Source organism: Ctenopharyngodon idella, chromosome 4 (assembly GCF_019924925.1).
Source record: "Ctenopharyngodon idella isolate HZGC_01 chromosome 4, HZGC01, whole genome shotgun sequence".
NCBI lineage: Eukaryota > Metazoa > Chordata > Actinopteri > Cypriniformes > Xenocyprididae > Ctenopharyngodon > Ctenopharyngodon idella.
Window position 1 is genome coordinate 24,067,028 of NC_067223.1, and position 18,309 is coordinate 24,085,336.

The 18,309-nt window shown below is 41.0% G+C and overlaps 1 protein-coding gene across 13 annotated transcripts in view; it reads left to right on the forward strand.

The window, feature by feature from the left end:
- Window positions 1-13,606, forward strand: part of LOC127511224 (uncharacterized) — a 239,084-nt gene extending 225,478 nt beyond the window's left edge. For 2 of the 13 annotated variants that reach the window (XR_007929886.1, XM_051891984.1), the window contains exons 2-5: window positions 2,773-2,823; window positions 2,919-3,050; window positions 3,255-3,430; window positions 13,407-13,606. Coding sequence is in view for 11 of the 13 variants with exons in the window: in XM_051891984.1 (XP_051747944.1) it covers window positions 2,773-2,823; window positions 2,919-3,050; window positions 3,255-3,430; window positions 13,407-13,511 (464 nt within the window). In the remaining 2 variants the exon portion in view is untranslated. Of the gene's footprint in view, window positions 1-1,905; window positions 2,599-2,772; window positions 2,824-2,918; window positions 3,051-3,254; window positions 3,431-12,750; window positions 12,802-12,896; window positions 13,029-13,230 lie in introns of those variants that run through there. The other 11 variants (XM_051891986.1, XM_051891987.1, XM_051891993.1 and 8 more) reach the window with 9 other exon arrangements.
- The last annotated feature ends 4,703 nt before the right edge of the window (window positions 13,607-18,309 follow it).

The window sequence follows — 18,309 nt, forward strand, 5'->3', positions numbered from 1 at the left end:
TTGAGTTTACTGGAGTTTAAGGACACACCAAAAGGCAGATAGTTTACACCTGTGAGGCCTTGAGCAGGATATTGGATCTTGGAAAAGTTTCAACTTAAACGAAGATTAAACCAAATTCAGCAGTAAACAGAGTATAAATCACTGAAGAGTTGATTGCCTCTTTAGATGCTGATACGTCATTAAACCGCCAACACCTAGAAGCCCAGAGCTGAAGACAAGAAACCCAGGGCTGACTAGACCTTTGCCAATTACATTTTTGTTTATTATAAAAAGAAAAGTAACCAATTAAAATAAATACAAAAACGGCCAACATTTCATGTTCAGTTTAGTTCAGTCATGTCTGTATTAGTTCTTGTCAGTTGTCATTCATCACGTTCAGATGTTCATGATTTAGTTCCTCATTTACCCTGTGTATAAATATCCCGTTATGTTTATTCTGTCGTCGGTTCATGGTAACACATTTGCTCAGTTTGGTTACATTTGTCTTGTAATAAAGCCTGTTAATCTTACTCTCTTTGATCGTGTTCCTGTATACACCACGCTCTGCTAAAGCGTGACACTACTGAGGCTTGATTTAAGCTTTGAATTGCTTATAATTTAGGCCAGACGCGACTTATTTTACCTAACCTGAGAATATTGAATAATAAGGTAAGATGATAAGATCAAAACACACACCGCAAAACAACAACTCATATTATGGTACTGTAAAGCAAGTTATTGTAAACTTTATCATAAATGCATAAATCCAGTTTCCCAAAATCTAGGGCATTCTTGTACAGGAAAAGTTGTAAATCAGGTTAATAATTACATTGAATGTTTTTATACATGTCACTAAATCTATTAACTTCACATGTTTTGTGTTGAATAATAGTGATTTTTACACATTTAGTTTGTTATCTTCAGTATATTTTGTGTATAATTGAACAGTAACAGCAAGAAAAGAATGAAACTGATTTTGTCCTCAAATTACTTTTTTGTGTTTATTAATCTATGCATTTATTCAGTTTTACATCTTTTGATACAGGATGTTGTTGCATTTAAAGGAATTCAACACAAGTTAAACTCCATCAGCAACATTTGCTTTATTACTATAGACACAAGTCTTCAACATTATATATGTAAACATCACTTACAATTGTTTTGTGTGTAAATTAACATCCAATCTTTACTTTTTCTTCATAGCATAAAGCTGGTAAACCTGGTAACTTTTGTAAGAAATTCACATGGATACCAGAGAGTGGAGTGACCATCTATATCAGAGGTCAGAAATATATCAGAGGTCAGGATAATCACTGACACGTGACAAAAACTAATGTATTGAATTTTAATAAAGTCACTCAAACTTGCATATGGACGTACATTTTGAGATAATCATTCCTCATAGTCACAGCCTGTTTTATTAAGTTAGGTCCAATAAATACTATTAGTGTGGGATTTTAACCTGCACTAGCGTACAGATCAGACAATCCATTCACGTGCTTTAAGAATGCCAACCGCTGAGCTTTATAAATTTAAAGAGAGAGAGAGAGAGAATTGAGTCCAAGTTATTTTCTGTGGACATCAAGATAGTGCCACAAATGTTGTGAACAGAGATAAACATCTACTGAACCTGTCACGTATGTTTTGGTTTTGGGTTCATGTCTATGATTTCATGTCTTTTATTGTAGTTTGATTCATGTTGCTTGTTTGTGTCATGCTTCCCTTGCTCCTCATGTTCTCCCTTAGTCTATGTGTCATGTTCTCATTGGTTGTTTATGGTCATGTGGTTTTCAGTTCTGTTCTGTCATTGGTTCTCTTGTTCCTTGTGTCACTTCCCCATTGGTTGTCTTAGTCATGTGTTCTCTTAGTTCTTGTATTTATAGCCATTGTCTTCCCCATGCTACTTTGTCATATATTGTTATTGTAACCCAGCTGTTGGTGAGTCTCATAGTCACGTCTGTTCAAGTCACGTCTGCTCATCATCAAGTCTGTTTATGTTCAAGTCAAATGGTTGCTTTGTTTGCTCACTTTACTTCAATAAACTGCACTTGGGTTCATCTAGCTCACCTTCAGTCTGGACTAATCGTTACAGAACCTGAAACATCCCTTTGATTATGATTAACAATTAACTTGAACAACTTATTTATCTGAAGCAATATAAATCAAGTACAGAAGACAGTAAATCAGGACACTATAAAAGGAACATGAGAGGCTGTGGGGATGACAGAGCAAGAGCTGGAAACAAACATCAGTGAAGAATGAAGGCTTTAGTATGTATACTGCTGCTGTTGGAAACCTTTGTGTTTGTCGTCCAGCAGCAGGTAGATGGAGGACTCAATGAGAATGAGATCAGTCAACAGATCAGCTCTGAGGACGGAAGACAGAATCCACCTCAAACAGACACTTTGAGAGCTGAAGCTTCAACTGACAGCCAACAATACTGCAATCTGGGCATCCCTGACATCCATGCAGCACTGAGAGAACTGACCGCCACCGTTACAGAGCAGAAAGGAAACATCAGAGAACTGACCGCCACCGTTACAGAGCAGAAAGAAAAGAACAGAGCTTTAGAGACACAACAGACGTTTATCCTGGAAGAGCTGAACAAGAAAAATGAAGGTACTTCACCAAAACATTCACTCTTTTATCAATGATCCTCAAAGTAAAACACCAATGTAATACATTGTATAGTGTAAATGTTAGTGTAAAGTTGAGTGTATACTGTGTAAATTGTGTTATCTATTACAATAATCAGTGTAAATGTCATTTAACAGAATCTTTATTCCTTCACAGAAATTTCAAATCTTACTCTGAGTCAAGTGGAGTTGAGAAAGGAAAATAGAGGTGAAAGTGTGCTTGAATGATGTTAAATTCAGTGTATACATTCTCAGTGTAATACAGTAATATATCACAATATTGCTTATGTTTTTCAATAACAGACAGAGAAATAGCTTTTTCAGCTTCAATGATGCAATCTGGCAGTGGATATATTGGTCCTTTTACCACTGAAATCACACTAACCTACAGGAACGTCTTCACAAACATAGGGAACGCCTACAACCCAATTACAGGTAATTATCAATGAAATGGAGTCATAAAACTCAGTTTATAGTAATGAAAACCCTTCTGCTCCATTCAGACCTCTCTGCAGTTGTGTAATGTGTATAAGAGAATTAAATGATCTGCCATCTTTCAAAATTATTACACAGTGTGTTTGGTAATTGAGCAATCATACAGGAAACAGCTGATTCTGTATCTCTTGTTATTTGATTTAGGTATTTTCACAGCCCCACTGAAAGGAGCGTACATGTTCAGAGTCTCTGTATATGGTTATGCCCCAACTTCAGCAACTGCAGCCATTTTTAAAAATGGAAAGCAGGTGGTTATTGCACATGAATATCAGCCTCAGGGTGTGTTAAACTCCTCGAATGGAGTTGTGTTGATCCTGGAGGTTGGAGATGTTGTCTATGTGAGACTTTGGTCTGGCAGGAGGATATATGATGACCAGAATAACCACAACTCTTTCAGTGGTTATCTACTGTTTCCCTTAAGATAACAGGAGCTTTGCAGAATGTGATTCCAGTAATTCTGAACCTTCAGCGTATGATTTAAGATGAAAATCATGAAGAATCATTAACATATGAACCTGTATTAATGAGGACTAAGGTATGTTTGAAATTTACAATAGATTACTGTATAAAAGTCAGTATAATACACTGTATTCATAAGTTCTGATCTGTCTATACATGTAAGTTTGTATGAAGAGTTTCAGCACTGAGACAGACAGGACCCATGAATATCACATGTGACTCAAAAGTGTTTTGTTAAAGTAGTAAATCTAGAATGTTAAATAATACCTTCTTAAGTGTATCTTGTTACTGATCCTTGATCTGTATCTCTTCATCCTATACATTAATAAATAAGAGAATAAAGAGACATTATGGCATTTTCTTTTCCTCATATTTTCATGAACATTTCCCCATCAAATCAGCTGTACAATAATATGTTAGGTCAACAATGTTTGTTTTGAAGTCATGATATCATATTTGTGTGTTATAATAATAGCACTGTCATGTAATGCATGACATGCAGTTTTCATTTAATTTACAGTTTTTGTCTCTAAAGTCTAAAATTGTGGGACAAAAGGAGAAGGTCTTCCACTTCTACAGTATATAATCCAACATCTAATGTAACAGTAAATCAAAGGCTAATCCCATTTTCATTTAGACAGTACAGTAAATGCCTAGCAAGCAGTGAAGTATGTCATCAATCTATGGGCTGCATGAAATACCCAGTGCAGTCATGTCTGGAACATGCAGGTGTACACCTGGAAGCCTGAAGATGGAGCTCCAGAATGGATCAGAGTGGTCACAATATTGTATGTGACTTTTTTCATCTTGTATCTTCTAGGGGAGAGATACTAAAGATGAAGCTAACCATGATGTGAACCATATTAAAAAATAATTTGAACTTCCAAAAGAGCTTCTCAACATGAAAAACCAAAAGGCAAATTTGCCTTGATCTTTTGACATATAAGAGTTCTTTGAACCATTATAACATCCTGTAAGTTTCATAGTTTAAAATGTCTTCCTCATTATAAACAAAGCATTTATTTTAAGGGGACCTATTATGCAAAATTCACTTTTATAAGGTGTTTGAACACCGATGTGTGTCCACAGGATGTGAGAACAACCAGCTTATTGTTATAGTGTTAGTTACTATAAGTTGTTTGTGTTACAGTTATTTTATATGTACAAATAATGAGTTCTCATCCAATCAGATGTGGCTACATCATTATGCAGGGATTAGTTCACAGCTTGTTTACGTTTAACGTCAGTATGCTCACAGGCTTCTCTACACGCCTCCACTGACACTGATAATCCAAACACGAGAGAGCACAACACTATAATGGTAAAAATCCACTCACTCGTTTTTTAAAATTCCCATAAATCTAAAGCTGTCTCTTCGAACGAGCTGATTCAGATTTCCTCCTACAATGACGTCATTGTAGGGAGAATCCCCGCCCACAGCCAGTGACGATCTACCCTATTAGCACAGACACGGCCCTGAGTCAAAGTACTTATACTGACAAGAACTGAAAGTCAATAGAACGTTCCATTGCAGCACCAGCATCCAGCAGCAGCCCTACGCTTCCTCCATTTTGGGGTGAAAGCGAGTCGGCAGTCCACTAGTTTCTATGGCAATATCAGCTGCTTTGTTAAAAAAAAGTACATTGAAGCTGAAATCCAACCTGAATGAGGACAACACAGAATAACATACAATCACTAGTGATCATCAAATCCTTTTAACAGTTTATTTTACACACTTTGTGTTTAAGTCTTCCACTTTTGTCCACAAAAACTTTGCTCTCTAGAAACCCAGTCAGTTTGTGTTGAAATTCTTTGACGTTCAGGTATTAGCATTATAAACACTGAATTAATACCAACATATGAAATTAAATTAAGGACATGCATCAGAAAAATTGGGAATGTTGGACAATAAATATATAACAGAATATAACAGCTTGACAGTAAACTGTTTTTGAGGTGTTGTCTTATATTAATGTCCATTAAAGCAAGACTATTGTCGTTAATATGGCTCCCACGGTTCATCCTCCGGACCGCCGGAGGGAGCCATCACCGGAATATTGACTCTCTGCCATTCAGACTCCATTTCCCATAGGCCCTCATTCCTGGGACTGATTGCACTTTCACCTGCACTACATCACGCACACACACCACATCTTCGCGAAGTCTTGATTTGCTACGGTAGTCATTTCTGAGCGTTATGCTGTGGATTGATATCTTGTTATTACCCGGACTGTCTGTTATCTGTGAACCTCTGCCGCCTGCCCTGAACCTTGCCTGTACTCTGGACTGTGATTGTTTGCCGCCTGTCTTGATCCCTGCCTGTGACCCGTCTCTGATCCTTGCTGCCAGCCTCGACCCCTGCCTGTCCCTGTTTACGATACTGCTCTGCCCTTGTCTGTACTACTGCTGTGTTTAATAAAGCTACAAATGGATCCACACACTGTTGACCCATCATTACAGAAGACTTCACCATGCAGCGATCCAGCAGCTTGGTCACAGATTTCCACCGAGTTATCCGCTCAAGCCAATCAGCTAGCTGAGTTAACTGAGCCGTTTGACATCGTTAACAGAGGAACTGGTAAAGACGCTACAAGGCCTATGACTCACTCCCGCCGAGGTCGTCACGCCGCCACTCGCTGCACCCGCCACGCCAGCCTTTCCCGCTCCTCCAGTGGTGAACCCCCGTCTGGCTCTGCCAGAGAAGTTCGATGGCACCCCAACGAGGTGTAAGGGTTTCCTTCTCCAGTGTTCACTATATGTTAATCAACAACCCTCGCTGTATCCCACAGAAACCAGTCGCATATCCTTCGTGTGCTCCCTGCTTACCGGCAAAGCGCTGGACTGGGCCACTGCTGTCTGGAGAGATGATAGCTCAGTATTCCCTACATTCGCTGAGTTCCTACAACGATTCAGAGAGGTGTTTGAACATCCCGTGGGGGGCCAAAGTCCGGGCGATCAGCTGCTCTCTCTCACTCAGGGCAAAACAACGGCAGCTGAGTATGCTTTACAGTTTCGCACTCTGGCGGCCCAAACCAACTGGGTGGAAGACGCATTGAAATTACTGTTTCGTCGAGGCCTGACCATGCAAGCGGAGCTCGCCTGCCGGGATGAAGGTAGCTCATTGAACTCATTTATTGAACTTTCCATTCACATTGACAATCTCCTCCGCTCACGACGCCCCACACGCGTCGCCAGTTCTACCAGTTCAAACCCCGAACCCATGCAGCTGGGCTTCGCTCCGCTTCAACCAGAGGAGAGAGAGAGGAGACGTCAAATGCACCTTTGTTTGTACTGTGGTCAGGCTGGTCACTTCAAAATTAACTGCCCAGTTCGACCCACGCCTACCAGCTCCGAAGCGGTGAGTCCCTCCATTCTATCTGATTACTCACCCACCTGCCTCAAGATTCCCGTTCAAATCATTGTTAACGAACGAATTGTTTCCACGCAAGCCCTTCTGGACTCTGGTGTGGCTGGGAATTTCATGTCTGACACTTTCATTAAAGAACACAATATTCCCCTAACAGACTGCCATTTTCCATTAACAGTGGAGGCGTTAGATGGAAAACCGATTGGAGGAGGAAGTGTGGCATACATCACCAATGAACTCGGACTACAGATCGGAATTCTTCACCACAAACGCATACAATTTTATGTCATTCATTCACCCAACAACCCCATCATCCTTGGTCTGCCGTGGTTCCAAACCCATAATCCACATATCTCATGGAAGGAGGGACAGATATTGCAGTGGGACGCCTCCTGCCATAAGAACTGCTTACAACCAGTCATTCCCCTGCCAATTCAAACGGTCAAGCTGAACGAAACCAACCCCGAGAAGCTTAACATCCCGGCCGAATACGCCGATTTAGCTGTGGCATTCAGCAAACAGAAGTCGACCGAATTACCTCCTCATCGCCCTGGGGACTGTGCTATCGAACTGCTACCAGGTACCACACCGCCTAAGGGCAGAATCTTCCCTTTGTCACAGCCCGAATCTGCCGCTATGAAGGCGTACACTGAGGAGGAGTTAGCCAAGGGGTTCATTCGACCATCCACGTCACCCGCCTCGTCAGGCTTCTTCTTTGTGAAGAAAAAGGACGGAGGACTACAACCCTGTAAAGATTACAGAGGTTTGAATGACATCACCGTCAAATTCCGTTATCCCCTGCCTCTGGTACCCGCTGCTCTCGAACAGTTACGGCAGGCCGAGTATTTCACCAAGCTGGACCTCTGCTGTGCATATAACCTCATTCGTATAAGGGAGGGGGACGAGTGGAAGACTGCTTTCTCCACGACCACCGGCCACTACGAGACCCTTGTCATGCCGTTCGGGCTCTCCAATAGTCCGTCAGTGTTCCAGTCTTACATCAACGACTTATCCAGCATCAATTATACGCCAAAGCAGAAAAGTGCGAGTTTCACCAAACCTCCACCTCCTTCCTTGGGTATGTCATCAGCCGAAACGGGGTCGCTATGGATGATAGCAAAGTTAAAGCTGTACTCGACTGGCCCAAACCACGCACACTCAAAGAACTACAGAGGTTTCTGGGCTTTGCAAATTTCTACAGGCGGTTCATACGCAGTTTCAGCAGTGTTGCAGCTCCGCTAACCTCCATGACTAAACGTCAGACATCTCGCTTACACTGGTCCCCGGAAGCTGACGAAGCATTCAACAAATTAAAAGAACGGTTCACCACGGCACCCATTCTCCGTCACCCAGACCCTGACCGACCTTTCATAGTGGAAGTAGACGCCTCTAACACTGGCATCGGAGCCATTCTGTCCCAGCGCCAGGGTACCCCTGAGAAAATGTTTCCCTGCGCCTTCTATTCCAGAAAGTTATCTGCAGCAGAACGGAATTATGATGTGGGTGACCGTGAATTACTGGCAATGAAAGCGGCGCTGGAGGAATGGCGCCATTGGTTGGAGGGAGCGCAACATCCATTCACCGTGCTCACTGACCATAAGAACTTAGAATACCTCCGCTCCGCCAAGCGCTTGAATCCCCGCCAGGCTCGATGGGCCATGTTCTTTACCCGCTTCCAGTTCAAAGTGACTTATAGACCTGGGTCCAAAAACACTAAAGCCGACGCACTGTCCCGACAGACAGATCGGGTAGAAAAACTGGACACAGAAGAACATATAATTCCTAGCACACTCCTCCTAGCACCAGTCCAGTGGGACATAATGTCAGAAATCACGCAGGCCAACGAACAGTCCGCACCACCAACTGCGTGTCCGCCGGACCACACATTTGTACCAGCCCCTTTAAGAGATAAACTTTTGCACCACGTCCACGACCTTCCCAGTTCTGGTCACCCAGGCATCACCGCCACTCATAACCTTCTCCAAAACCAATTCTGGTGGGATTCCATGCTCCAAGACGTCATTCGGTTTGTCCACAACTGCACAGCCTGCCAGACATCCAAAACCCCTCATCAATCTCCGGCTGGTCTGCTTCAGCCACTGCCCATTCCACAACGCCCCTGGTCACACATCGCCATAGACTTTGTCACCAACCTTCCCGTATCACAAGGCAACACCACCATCCTCACTGTTATAGATCGCTTCTCAAAAGCCTGCCGCCTCATTCCTCTGCCCAAGCTCCCCACTGCTTTCGAGACGGCTGAATTGCTCTGCAATATCGTCTTCAGATTTAACGGATTACCTGAGGACATAGTGTCAGATAGAGGTCCTCAATTTACTTCTCGAGTCTGGTCAGCATTCTTCAAAAACCTGAATGTCAACATCAGTCTCAAGTCTGGCTACCACCCAGAATCCAACGGGCAGACAGAGCGGATGAATCAAGAACTCACACGCTTTCTAGGCACCTACTGCCAAAGAGACCAGATGGAATGGAGTCGATACTTGATGTGGGTGGAATACGCTCAAAATTCCCTCAGAAAACCAGCCACAGGGATTACCCCCTTCCAGTGCGTCCTAGGCTATCAACCTCCTTTGTTCCCGTGGTCAGGTGAACCCTCTGAGCTACCGTCAGTCAACGAGTGGATGCGAAAGAGTGAGGAGACCTGGGATCTGGCTCATCACCATCTGCAACGCGCTATCAGGAGACAAGAGGTCCAGGCCAACCGACACCGGCGACCGAATCCCCAGTACACTGTGGGGCAATGGGTTTGGCTATCCACCAGGGACCTACGGCTGAGACTTCCATGCAAAAAAACTCAGTCCCAGGTTTGTAGGGCCTTTCCAAATTACTCCTGTTTCTTTTCGGTTAGATTTACCTGCTAATTATCGTGTCTCTCCCACTTTCCATGTTTCGCTGCTGAAACCGAGCCGAGGGCCGTCATCCCCCACCACTGATGATTGAGGGCGAGGAGGCCTATCAAGTCCGAGAACTGCTCGATTCAAGGCGTCGGGGTCAGAGACTGCAATATCTGGTCGACTGGGAGGGGTACGGACCGGAGGAGCGATCCTGGGTCGACGCGGGTAATATCCTGGCCCCTGCACTCATGGAGGAATTCCATCGGACGCACCCGGAGAGACCGGCCCCTCAACCACGTGGTAGACCCCGGCCATATTCCTGCACTACATCACGCACACACTATTTAAGACACGCACACACACCACATCTTCGCGAAGTCTTGATTTGCTACGGTAGTCATTTCTGAGCGTTATTCTGTGGATTGATATCTTGTTATTACCCGGACTGTCTGTTATCTGTGAACCTCTGCCGCCTGCCCTGAACCTTGCCTGTACTCTGGACTGTGATTGTTTGCCGCCTGTCTTGATCCCTGCCTGTGACCCATCTCTGATCCTTGCTGCCAGCCTCAACCCCTCCCTGTCCCTGTTTACGATACTGCTCTGCCCTTGTCTGTACTACTGCTGTATTTAATAAAGCTGCAAATAGATCCACACACTGTTGACCCATCATTACAACTATGTAAACAAAACAACAGAGTTTAAAAGACTGAAGAGCTGATTGACTCTTTGGATACTGATACACCATTAAACCCTCGACGCTGAGAAGCTCAGAGCTGACTACATGTTCAAAGCAGGATTATTGTATTTTATACTATAATGATGAAGTTTTATTTGCCTTTTCATTCTTGTTTATTATAAAAAGAAAAGTAACCAATTGAAATAAATTTAATTGATTACAAAAACTGCCTACATGTCATGGTTATGTTCAATTTAGTTCAGTCATATCTGTATTAGTTCTTGCCTGTTTCTATGGCAACTCATTTGTTATTCATCACATTCAGATGTTCATGATTTAGTTCCTCATTTACCCTGTGTATAAATATCCCGTTATGTTCATTCTGTTGTCGGTTCATGGTAACGCATGCACTCAGTTTGGTTACGTTTGTCTTCTGTAATAAAGCCTGTTAATCTTACTCTCTTTGATCGTGTTCCTGTATACACCACGCTCTGCTAAAGTGTGACACTACTGAGGCTTGATTTATAGTATTTTAAGACTTTGAATAAGAACATACCACAGAGAAGACTTCTGACCAAACTGTAAGTAATTTAAAATGCTTACAATTTGGGCCAGACTCGACTTACTTTACCTAACCTGAGGATAATAAATAATAAGGTAAGGTCTTAAGATCAAAACACACACCGCAAAACAACAAGTCTTTTTATGGTACTGTAAAACAAGTTAATTTAAACTTTATCAGAAGTGCATAAATACAACTTCCCAAAATCTAGGGCATTCTTGTACCGGAAAAGTTGTAAATCAGGTTAATAATTACATTTAATGTTTTACACATATAGTCAGTTATTTTCAGTATATTTTGTATATAATTATACAGTAACAGCAAGAAAAGAATGAAATTTTGTCCTCAAATTACTTTTTTTGTATTTATTAATCCATGCATTTATTCAGTTCTGCTTCTGTTGATACAGGATGATGTTGTATGTGGAAAATAACATTTAAATAAATTTTGTGGATTCAACACAAGTTAAACTCCATCAGCAACATTTGTTTCATTAGTATAAACACAAGTCTTCAACATTATGTATCACTTACTAGTAGTTTTTTGTATGTAAATTAACACTCAATCTTTACATTTTTTTTCATAACATAAAGCTGGTAAACCTGGTAACTTTTGTAAGAAATTCACATGGATACCAGAGAGTGGAGTGACCATCTATATCAGAGGTCAGAAATATATCAGAGGTCAAGATAATCACTGACATGTGAAAATAGTTCATGTATTTAATTAAAAACAAACAAAAATTCAAACTTGCATATGGACGTACATTTTGAGATAATCATTCCTCATAGTCACAGCCTGTTTTATTAAGTTAGGTCCAATAAATACTATTAGTGTCAGATTCTAACCTGTGCTAGCATACAGATCAGACAATCCATTTACATGACCAGAGATTCCTATGATTTTCCCTTTACATGCTTTAAGGTTGCCAACCGCTGAGCTATATAAATTTAAAGAGAGAGAGAGAGAGATGAGTAAAAGTTATTTTCTGTTGTGATCAACATAGTGCCACAAATGTTGTGAATAGAGATAAACATCTACTGAACCTGGAACATCTCTTTGATTATGATTAACAATTAACTTGAACTACTTATTTACCTGAAGCAATATAAATTAAGTACAAAAGACAGTAAATCAGGACACTATAAAAGGAACACGAGAGGCTGTGGGGATGACAGAGCAAGAGCTGGAAACAAACATCAGTGAAGAATGAAGGCTTTAGTATGTATACTGCTGCTGTTGGAAACCTTTGTGTTTGTCGTCCAGCAGCAGGTAGATGGAGGACTCAATGAGAATGAGATCAGTCAACAGATCAGCTCTGAGGACGGAAGACAGAATCCACCTCAAACAGACACTTTGAGAGCTGAAGCTTCAACTGACAGCCAACAATACTGCAATCTGGGCATCCCTGACATCCATGCAGCACTGAGAGAACTGACCGCCACCGTTACAGAGCAGAAAGGAAACATCAGAGAACTGACCGCCACCGTTACAGAGCAGAAAGAAAACATCAGAGAACTGAGGGAAGAGATGAACAAGAAAAATGATGGTACTTCACCAAAACATTCACTCTTTTATCAATGATACTCAAAGTAAAACACCTGCAATACATTGAATAGTGTAAATGTTAGTGTAAAGTTGAGTGTATACTGTGTAAATTGTGTTATCTATTACAATAATCAGTGTAAATGTCATTTAACAGAATCTTTATTCCTTCACAGAAATTTCAAATCTTACTCTGAGTCAAGTGGAGTTGAGAAAGGAAAATAGAGGTGAAAGTGTGCTTGAATGATGTTAAATTCAGTGTATACATTCTCAGTGTAATACAGTAATATATCACAGTATTGCTTATGTTTTTCAATAACAGACAGAGAAATAGCTTTTTCAGCTTCAATGATGGAATCTGGCAGTGGATATATTGGTCCTTTTACCACTGAAATCACACTAACCTACAGGAACGTCTTCACAAACATAGGGAACGCCTACAACCCAATTACAGGTAATTATCAATGAAATGGAGTCATAAAACTCAGTTTATAGTAATGAAAACCCTTCTGCTCCATTCAGACCTCTCTGCAGTTGTGTAATGTGTATAAGATAATTAAATGATCTGTCATCTTTAAAAACTATTACAGTGTGTTTGGTAATTGAGAAATCATACAGGAAACAGCTGATTCTGTATCTCTTGTTATTTGATTTAGGTGTTTTCACAGCCCCACTGAAAGGAGCGTACATGTTCAGAATCTCTGTATATGGTATTGCCCCAACTTCAGCAACTGCAGCCATTTTTAAGAATGGAAAGCAGGTGGTTATAGCACATGCTTATCTGCCTCAGAATGATTTAAACTCCTCAAATGGAGTTGTGTTGATCCTGGAGGTTGGAGATGTTGTCTATGTGAGACTTTGGTCTGGCAGGAGGATATATGATACCCAGAATAACCACAACACTTTCAGTGGTTATCTACTGTTTCCCTTAAGATAACAGGAGCTTTGCAGAATGTGATTCCAGTAATTCTGAATCTTCAGCGTATGATTTAAGATGAAAATCATGAAGAATCATTAACATATGAACCTGTATTAATGAGGACTAATGTGTGTTTGAAATTTGTAATAGATTACTGTATAAAAGTCAGTATAATACACTATAATCATAAGTTCTGATCTGTCTATACATGTAAGTTTATATAAAGAGTTTCAGCACTAAGACAGACAGGACCCATGAATATCACGTGACTCAAAAGTGTTTTGTTAAAGTAGTAAATCTAGAAAGTTAAATAATATTTTTTAAGTGTATCTTGTTACTGATCCTTGATCTGTATCTCTTCATCCTATACATTAATAAATAAGAGAATAAAGAAACATTATGGCATTTTCTTTTCCTCATATTTTCATGAACATTTCCCCATCAAACCAGACAATAATATGTTAGGTCAACAATGTTTGTTTTGAAGTCACAATATCATATTTGTGTGTTATAATAATGGCATTGTCATGTAATGCATGACATGCAGATTTCATTTAATTTAGTTTTTGTCTCAAAAATCTAAGAAGTTTATTTTTCTGTCACAAGCCTCTCATTCTGTCACAGACACGCCAGGCTCTACACTAACCCAATCACAACACACTCCCTCTCCTGAGTATTAACCGGCCACACCTGACCACAGCAGCATAAAACACACTCCTGAACACTCACTCTCTGTCCGGTCTCGTTAATGCATACTGAACTGTTATGCTTACCTTCAGGACTCCTTTAAACAACTACTTACCTGTCTCCAGCGTTCTCTGTGATTCCTCGTGTCTCCTCGTCTCCTGTGAGTTTCAGTGTGTTCGTCTGCTCCACGTCAACCTGCATCCACGCTCCCTGGGAAAACAAGACAAGTATCAGATCCAGTATCACGTCCCGTCTATGTATCCACCTGCTTCAACTCACCTGCACTCTGCCTGCACGCTCTGTTGTTGTTCAATAAACTCTGTTTCCACTTACCAGTGTCTCCGCTCCCTTCTGTCTGTAACACATTCTTACCAAAAGCTGATTTTACATTGGGCTCAAGTCTCAAACCAGGCTTCAGACAAGGAATCAAACAAGCCTGGTTCCATAAGGGAATTGTAGGACAAAAGGGGAAGGTCTTCCACTTCTACAGTATACAATCCAACATCTAATTGTAGATCAAAAGCTAATCAAGTCATCTTCACTTATATAGCACTTTTCACAATACATATTGTCTCAGAGCAGCTTCACAGTGACAATAGGAAAATTATTATCGAGCTAAAGTTGGTTTTTGATTGAATCACTTCCGTTGTAAAAAATTGTTAATTATTACTTTAGGGGCCACTTAAATGACACCCTTCCTACTGAAAAACCGAATACCTCCAATGCATTCTTGCCGTTTATTTACATGTTTAGTCTATAGGTTTGCGTGTTTGAGTGTGTATGTGCGCAGAATCCTATAGTCCCATTTTCATTTAGACAGTACAGTATATGCCTAGCAAGCAGTGAAGTATGTCATCAATCTATGGGCTGCATGAAATACCCAGTGCAGTCATGTCTGGAACATGCAGGTGTACACCTGGAAGCCTGAAGATGGAGCTCCAGAATGGATCCAGGGTCTGAGTGGTCACAACATTGTATGTGACTTTTTTCATCTCCTATCTTCTAGGGGAGAGATACTAAAGATGAAGCTAACCATGATGTGAACCATATTAAAAAATAATTTGAACTTCCAAAAGAGCTTCTCAACATGAAAAACCAAACGGCAAATTTGCCTTGATCTTTTGACATATAAGAGTTCTTTGAACCATTAAAACATCCAGTAAGTTTCATAGTTTAAAAAGTCTTCCTCATTATAAACAAAGCATTTATTTTAAGGAGACCTATAAGAACTTCACTGACAAGAAGTGAAAGCCAAAAGAACGTTACACTGCAGCACCAGCGTCCAGCAGCAGCCCTACGCTTCCTCCATTTTGGGGTGAAAGCGAGTCGGCAGTCCACTAGTTTCTATGGCAATATCAGCTGCTTTGTTAAAAAAAGTACATTAAAGCTGAAATCCAACCTGAATGATGACAACACAGAATAACATACAATCACTAGTGATCATCAAATCCTTTTAACAGTTTATTTTACACACTTTGTGTTTAAGTCTTCCACATCTTTTTCTCAACAAAACCTTTGCTCTCTAGAAACCCAGTCAGTTTGTGTTGAAATTCTTTGACGTTCAGGTATTAGCATTATAAACACTGAATTAATACCAACATATGAAATTAAATTAAGGACATGCATCAGAAAAATTGGGAATGTTGGACAATAAATATATAATAGAATATAACAGCTTGACAGTAAACTGTTTTTGCAGTGTTGTCTTATATTAATGTCCATTAAAGCTAGACTATGTGAACAAAACAACACAGCCACTGTGTCCAAAAGTGGGAATTATGGGATAACAGACACAGCAATGCCGGAAGGCAGGGAGGTACTGGTAGCTCAGGGGGCCACCAGGGCAGTGGTATTTCAGGAAGCCAGGGAGGTACAGGGGGCGCTGAAGACTCAGAGAGCCAGGGAGGTACAGGGGGCGCTGGAGACTCAGAGAGCCAGGGAGGTACAGGGGGCGCTGGAGACTCAGGAACATGGTTTCCCCCCGCCCCCCTTCTTGTAACCATATGTGGTCTTGTTTTCCCACCCTATCGTGTTTAGTCTTGATTTAATCCTCTCAGGATGCTTTAATTAACAATGTATATCATGTTATGGTGAAATGCATCATGTTATTTTTTACTGTACTTTGGGGTAAAACTGTACTAATCGGAATACCACCATAAACATGCAAGTCAGGTTGTACAAGTGAAACAAAGAAACTCTCTCCCGCTCAAAATACACACTCAGCACTGGCCGGCTTGTCCAAGGAGGGGTGTGGACTGATTTGTCCTTAAGACAACGACACGCCTGGTCTTTGCTGGTGTAACGGAGTTAAAAAGAACATTTATTCTAATGATATTCATGGTGTTGAATTAAATGAAATTAGAGGATAAACTATATCAAATGGTGTTTTGGTGCCCGCTAGTGGTTAATGCATTGCAGACATCCATTATTTTGTCCTTTTGCACCTACCGTAGTTCAGAAGAAAATGGCTGACACTGCTGCGGGTAAGCGCGTTTCTCTTCTCTCCTGTTTATTGTGTTAAAAAAATGTGATAAAAGTGTGTTTAAATGAGTTTTTCAAATGTAAACATTTGTAGTGATTATATCAACAAATGTACAATGAGTTTGATGAATTTATATGTCCGATGGAAACTTTGTTGAGTAATTATCGTTGTACGTCGTGCCTCAGACAGTGAAATTAGAATGTAATAAATTTCCAAATTAGAATGTAATAAAACTATTCTTAATAGAGAATTACATGAAGAATAAAGTTTCAAATTTGATGGCCACCTAAAAAAAAAAAAAAAAAAGATAATTTTTGCAAATGTAAGTAAAGTTAAAGATATATTTTTATATGTGTACTTGATAATCTACAATAGTATTAAATATGTTTTGATCAACACTGATGTTTATGTCAGGACTCACAGTTCACAAAAGACTAAAAGACAAAAGGAAACAAGAGGCAAAAAATTGTATGCAGAAACAACAACAATTTTTGGCCATCTGATTTTCTAATTGTTTTATGGACATTGTCATGATCCCTGCCTGTGTTCCTGGTGTCTACTCTGTTGTTTGTGCACCTCATGTTTCCCTGCTGCTGTTCCCCTTGTTTGTTACCATGGACAATTATTGACCACGCCCCCTCATTAACTCGTTATCTTGTTAAGCTTGTTTGTGCCTGTGTATAAGTAGTGCCTGTGTCTCACTTATCCCCTGCAAAGTATTGTTTAGTGTAAGAGCTGCAATTCTGAGCGTTTTCTGGGTTTTTCCTGTATCTTGGTGTCCTGATCATTGCCTGTTCATGGATTTCCCTGTTTTGCCTGTTTTTCTGCCTCGTTGTTTGTTTGGACTGCCTTTCTGCCGTGTTTTTGACCTGTTGCCTGTACTTTGGATTTTGATTGTGATTTACCCTTCTCAATAAACTGTGTTTGGATCCTCAGCCTTTGACTCTCGGAGCAGTTCGTTACAGAATACTTCACCAGGTATGGGTCCAGCAGTTGAGATCATCCCACTTACGTAAAGGTAATCGACCACTTGAAGACCATATACAGGACTTTTTGAACATTGCCAATTTCTCTAACCTCCCAGACTATGCTCTTATAGACTTCTTCTGTTATGGACTCAATGAATATTATCAATCTAAGCTCATCCGTGATGGTCCATGAGAGTCACTTACTGAGTTTTTGGACTATGCTCTGCTGTTAGCTGGTTCCTCCTTCACTGTTGGGGAGATGGAGGATGCTTTCCCTAAAAATTTTTTCAGGAGGGGCAGTACACACCAAGCTCCAGTGGCCACGGAGCTTGGCCCATCACAGTCTCCAGCATGCCCAGTTCTGATGATTGCTAGCCCTGTGATATATGTACCTTCCTGCCCTGTAGTTTCTGTACCAAAGCCAGTTTACAAGATGGCTGCCACTCTAGAGACTGTTCACAACATGGCTGCCTTTCCAGAGTCTCATCCCGTCATGGCCGCCAAGCCAGTGTCTTCGGACAAGATGGTCACTCCGCCTGTGTCTTCGGACAAGATGGCTGCCCCACCTGAACCTCCAGCTGTCATGGCCGCTACAGCCTTCACAGGTGCCTCACTAGAGTCTTCAGCCATCATGGATGGCAAATCTGTGTTCCCGGTCGCCATGAGCACTGCACATGAA